The 6,087-nt window shown below is 41.4% G+C and overlaps 2 protein-coding genes across 2 annotated transcripts in view; one reads left to right on the forward strand and one right to left on the reverse strand.

Moving 5' to 3' along the window:
* The window catches only part of LOC106805855 (4-hydroxybutyrate coenzyme A transferase-like), a 14,380-nt gene extending 12,956 nt beyond the window's left edge, over window positions 1–1,424 (reverse strand). Inside the window, exon 1 of the mRNA XM_014807627.1 lies at window positions 946–1,424. Within this exon, the coding sequence (XP_014663113.1) occupies window positions 946–1,126 (181 nt within the window). The 5' untranslated portion in view covers window positions 1,127–1,424. The remainder of the gene's footprint in view (window positions 1–945) is intronic.
* Window positions 1,425–1,781: 357 nt separating this feature from the next.
* The window catches only part of LOC106805850 (PP2C-like domain-containing protein CG9801), a 32,568-nt gene continuing 28,262 nt past the window's right edge, over window positions 1,782–6,087 (forward strand). Inside the window, exon 1 of the mRNA XM_014807621.1 lies at window positions 1,782–1,913. Coding sequence (XP_014663107.1) covers window positions 1,864–1,913 — 50 coding nt within the window. The 5' untranslated portion in view covers window positions 1,782–1,863. The remainder of the gene's footprint in view (window positions 1,914–6,087) is intronic.

The raw sequence follows: 6,087 nt of genomic DNA on the forward strand, positions 1-6,087 counted from the left end.
AAAGAGATAGACCCCCGCATCTTAAAGTTCCGAGTCTCCTCCCACGTCCCAAATGTCTGCCTTCTGTGTCCCCCCCTAAAATTCCGGACTGTTTGCTGGCAGCTATGGATCCGTGCGCCGGACTATGGATTCGCGCACGGATCCATAGCTGCAGCACTGCATACTGTCGTAGGACGTTCCCGTCGGTCGCGTGCGCCTTGCCGCGAAACTGCGCGCAAGATCCGCGCTCAGCGGTTAGGATCAACATCTCCTTTCAGCAACACTTCTCTGGTATCCCGTCTCATCTGGGTTCAAATCCACTTTAGGCACCTTAGGTATCACGAAGTGATACACAGATTTCTGTGTATCATCAACTGATGCACAGACTTTCCGTATATCAAGGAATGATGCAAAAACCCTAACCCTAACCATAACCCTAACCCTAACACACTTTGTGATACCCAAGGTTATACTTTATGACTTAGGGTTCGGGTTAAGGTTTTTGCATCATTCCTTGATATACAGAAAGTCTGTGCATCAGTTGATGATAAACAGAAATCTGTGCATCACTTCGTGATATACTTAAGCTAAGGTGCATGCCTAAAGTGAATTTGCGCCGACATGAACTTCCTAAATATACAGCTAGTTAATTGATAGATTGTGACCAAGATGCAAATGCAGACAAGAAACCCTAAATTTCAGTGGATTTCAGTTATTCGGTCTTATAAGTTATATCAAGAGTAGATAAATAACATGTTGTCTGTTATTTATCTACTCTTGGTTATATATATCCTCTCTCATAGCCCTGTAGGCAGTTTTTAGGGGCGTTTTTAGGGGCGGGTTTGTTGGGTTTCATTTCCTTCGAACACAGATTTCTTGAGACTGAAACCTTGCAAACGTGTTGTGCAGCGTTTCATGCCATACTGAGACTGAGAGTGAAAAACTAAAACTAACTGTCCAACTTACGTGATTTGATAACAGTGACCGCTTCATCAGCTGTTCTCCAAACAGGCGCTCGGTTTGGAAGTGGGTGGAACGGCTCTGGAGAGTAGGTGTAGTATGTTCGTGCGGCATTTTTACAGTAAATTCGCTCACGTGTTAGTGTTGCATTCCTGCTAATACAACATGGAATCCTCCGAAACGCCATATTCGACAAGCTAAAGTGCTAACTGATCGCGTTACGGGAGTAGACCTGTCTCTCTGTTTATTCACGGACAAACGGTAGCCAACAATTTTTACAAAAAGAGGTCGCTGCAAGTTGTTATGACGGCTAGATTGGTTCCGTCTCGTTCATTAATCATGGCATAGATCGTGGGAAACGAAGCAGACGCTTGCGGAGTGGCGCGGATATTATGAACTGGAACCCATCTGCATGATAACTATATTTAGGCTACTAACTACAACAATGGCGCTTAAATCGATCCAGGAAAATCACTTTTACGACCGATATGACATGTACTGATCCAAACTGCATGCAGTGCCCCTTCCACACTCAGGATAATAGTAGAATTGAGCCAGAGCGAGAGCGCCATCTGTCGTGGAGTTTGGTACTGATCATGTAGTCTAGAGACTAGAGTGAGGCAGAAGTAGAGACTACATGTATATATATATAGCAGTTTCCTTATTATATATGTACAGAGCACGTATATCATATGATATACAATGTTCTGCTCCCTAGGCTAACGCCCATTCGGCCATAGAAATAATATACTGTTACTAGCCAAGGAGTACTAGCTAGGTAGACCATTATTTTCTATGCTAGCGCCCCAACGAGGGCGCCACTACCCAAGCTTGCTCACTTGTCGCGCGAAATTCTTGTTTGCGAGTTGAGAGTGCTTATATTTACAATTTTTATGTAGTGATGCTTCAAACGCAACAACCGTGATGGCGAAGATGTTAAAGCCAACACATTCCTTCATTAAGAAGGCTATCGAGTAAGTCATATATTTGTAACTATCACTGAGTTCAAGTAATACCAATACGGGCAATAGTAATACGATTAGAGTGCGGTCAGTATGAGTACTGAGTATAGTAAACTAGTATAGAGAGTGTAGAGTAAACGTGTTCTCAAGAAAACATCAAATATCGGAACCGAGGAAAGCGTGTTCAAGGTGTTGATGCCAGAGATAGCACAATGTCTGCCATTGTGTCGAAGTTCAGTTAATATAACTTATATTTATAAGGATATATAAGGATACTTTCCACCTTTTGCACGGGTATTGCTCGAATGCATATTAAACGTTTATTGATGAATGAATCGAATCAATCACTTGTTTTATTTATAGAGGAGATATACCTCTAAAGACTCTATGCTCAAGCCAAAAAAATCATGAAATTTCCAGCACCTAATGTTACCACACAAATTTTGAATTTTTATGTAAAAATTCTATTTTGGATATTTCTCAATTACCAGAAAGAGTGAAGATACAAAATTTTCGCCACATGGTAAGCACAATATGTACCAAAAAAGGGTGTCAGGATTTTTCTTTAAGTTTTATATTTACCGAGAAAAATGAAAAAAACTGCCTAAAATTCAAGTCTCACGTTTGAATTTAAAATTTTAGCGAATAAACAGACATAACTCATAAAATACGGCACTTAATAACAATCCCTGACACCTTTTTTTACAGCAATATGTTGCCATTAAAACAAGTGTAAAATTAAATTATTCTGAGTTGTAATCACAGACAAATATCCATTTATACATCGGCTACTATGTCAGAAATCAGAACGGAGAAATCAGCGTTTTTCTATTTTTCACAATTATCGACCGCCTGTGTGAAAAATGGGTGAATGCATGTGAAATATCTATTGTTAGTACTTACTGAGACATATCCATGACTAACTGCAACCACTAAATTGATTAAATCTCCTATGCACCTTGAGAAATTGTAAGAAATTACGAGGTTCCCACATACCATGATCCGAAACGAGCCAAAAACGCCCACTGCATGACGTCATAAATCTGCATGTCAACAAACGCACGCCTAAATGCAAGGTTTGTAACTAAGAGAACAGGGCTATTTTCGGTTGCACAGCAATTTCAACTATTACTGTAGAAGACAGCTGTAGATGCTGAATGATACCTGATGGTTATAGGCTAGTGAGTACTGTGAAAATTCTGGTTGTATCCTGTCTCTGACATCAGCCGCGGCTCACTACATCAGGGTGCGAAATTAACGGGAGTCCGGAGTCAAATACTTCCTGATTTGATATATATGCAGGAATCCGTGTGACTCTCTGAAAATTCTGCCACACTAACTAGTTCGTTCCGGAGTACGGTCTCGCGGAATTACCGTATTTTTTCTGCTAATGTCCAGAGAAAATTTGGCAGACGTACACTACAACCGCATTAATCTTAAAAATAAGCACATGTGTTATTGTTAATATCTTTAATTTTGAACCGCACACTGCGGACTCCCTCTTTTTGAGGGTAGGGAGTCCGTTGGACTCCCATGTTCAAAAGTTAATTTCTACCCCTGCTACATGTACGCGGGCAATCAAAATGCTCTCTGGAAGTTCACATGTACCGTTATATGGAGAAATGAGCATGTACAGAGGCGGCACATAGTGTTAGCCATCGAATAAAGTTGAAAATGAAAAATCTGTAAAATTTTGCCTAAAACCTTGAGAGTATCCTTAACTATAAACGAATGGCCATGTTTTATTCGATGTTAATCTATTTCTATTAGTTTATTAGTTATTAAAAAAGAAGTGGAGAATTGTCAGTGATCAGCATTGGAAATCAATGCGTTTTAATTTTATATTATATAGTTCTAATCACGTGAACATGAGTGATAAAATTTAGGATTATCGCCCTTATCAATTTCAGCAGCGTCATAGTTATCATTATCGTTGACGTTGTGAATGTCAGTACTATCACCTTCACGGCTTCAGTAATAGTAAATTGTTAAACGTTTGCTATGATTACTACAAAATATTTACCTGATACTGTGATAGTTATAACTTACATTTGTGCTAGGATATATAGTTAGCGATTAGAACTTTAGAAGATATTAGAATAAACCAAAATTCATTATGTAATGTGAATGGCATAAATAACTCAGTGACCATGGTTTCATATTTACTTAACCATTGAAGTACAGAATGTTTAGTAATCATATATTTTGTTTTATGGCTATGTGTGCATATAGCCATAATACTAGATTCAGTTGAAATTTTATATAATAAGATCAGACTTTAGGCAGTTAGTTGTCGGCACAGTGGCAGTTAATTAAAGCTGGAAACAAGGATTTTATTTTGATGGTCATAGTAAAGCATTCATAAGCATGGGTAATATGATTTTCATTAATTACATATATGCAAATTCACATGGTACTACAGTTAAAAATGCATTAATTCCTGCGTTATTTATTCTGAGGTTCCCACTGTGCATATAGCTACTCGCAATGTAATTATACTGTCTAACGATTGCTCATTTGTATTCCATCAGTTTGCCATGTGATATCATGGCTAGCTTGCTGACTCTAACATTTAGTGACACACATGACTCAGTAAAGTGCAGGCGAGATGTGTGGTAAATTAGGTATGAGTCACTATGGAGCATGGTCAGTCCATCCACACACATACTCATACACTCACTCTATCACTTGGGTGTTGTTCTTACTCGGCCTCTGGTCTGGCATAACACACTGGTATTGCCGTGTACATGCGTCCCAACAAGTTTGGGAGGCTTTAGTCTACGATCAGTGTGACTAACCATGTTGCAACTAGGGCATTACTGCTCGATCTTTGCTTGCTGTCGTGCAAAGCCTTCAATTTGTGAACCTGTTTGTCACGATGGAATCCACACCGTTACCGTGGCGACAGGTTCTCACGGACACCAGGCAGAGTTGAGCACGTAAGTCTTCCAGTCTACTTCTGCTTGTCTCATGTGGTCACCATGTCTTCCTTCGCCCTGTCTCTACCTCGTGCTCCAACCTTGCTAGAGGTGCCATCGGACTTTATACGTTGCTAAATGTTACTATCAAATACATTTGTGATTTGACTGGTCTTCTCTTTAGTATAAATCAGAGCTGTTCTGCAGTGAGATACCTGCAGCCTGACTGCTGTGGGATGCGTCGGGGGGTTTCGATCAAATATTGCTAGAATGTGATGCTAACGTGCAGGTCGTAGGGTTTCGTGTACGTGTCTAGCGCTGAGAGGTTCTATGTCCCCCAGGGTACTGCCGGAACGTACCCTGGTACTAAATACTACTATCTAATATGCCGGACCGTACCTCGCCTACTCCATTAACGAGTCTAGGGAGTCGCCTACGCCTACTCCCTAACCCTAACCCTAACACTAACCCTAACCCTAACCCTAACTATATCAGCTATATAGTTAACAGGGTACGTTCCGGTATACCGGATCGTACCCAGGGTACGTTCCGGTATTACCCTGGGGGACATAGACGTGTGTCTAGCAGTATGCACACACTCTAAACGTCATCAGTCTGCCTAGTCTGCATCGTTTAATGTCTACATGGACCATTTCGTGTGACGGCAGGAGTAGAAACGTAGGAGAATATGGGAGGGGTATTTGCTCGAGGTTATTCCGTATTAAATCATCGAGCTAATAGCTATCTAATAGCTATCTAACCCTATACGCTAGCATTTCGAGCGAAGCTCTATGCATTTTCAGTGCCTTTCTGTGTTGCTGGGAGTTCTCAGTGCCGCATATTTTTTATTCTGCATGCCACATGGGCGCGCAGCCGGTTGGAAGCATGAATCATCGCCATGCCGACGCTGTGCGCAACACGCTATGATCATTACACGAGGGGTGTTCTCTCTGCTCTCCCTTTCTGTCTGTACTCTCTCCTTCCCCTTCTCTCAATCCCTGTTCCCCCCTCTCTATCACTTTTTTTCGCTAACTAACTTCGCTACTATCTTCCACTACCCCTCTCCTTCCCTCCTTTGTTCCTCTCTCCCCTCTCTCCCCTTCTTGAGTGCCTGTCTGTCTGCCTGTCTGTCCTCCTTTCTTTCTCTTTCACACACACAAACACACTCTCCTATTCTCTCTCTCTCTCGCTCGCTCTTTCTCTCTCTCTCTCTCTCTCTCTCTCTCTCCCCTCTCTCTCGCGCGCTCTCTCTCTCTCTCTCTCTCTCT

The sequence above is a fragment of the Priapulus caudatus genome, unplaced genomic scaffold (assembly GCF_000485595.1).
Source record: "Priapulus caudatus unplaced genomic scaffold, Priapulus_caudatus-5.0.1 Scaffold130, whole genome shotgun sequence".
In the NCBI taxonomy this organism is placed as follows: domain Eukaryota; kingdom Metazoa; phylum Priapulida; class Priapulimorpha; order Priapulimorphida; family Priapulidae; genus Priapulus; species Priapulus caudatus.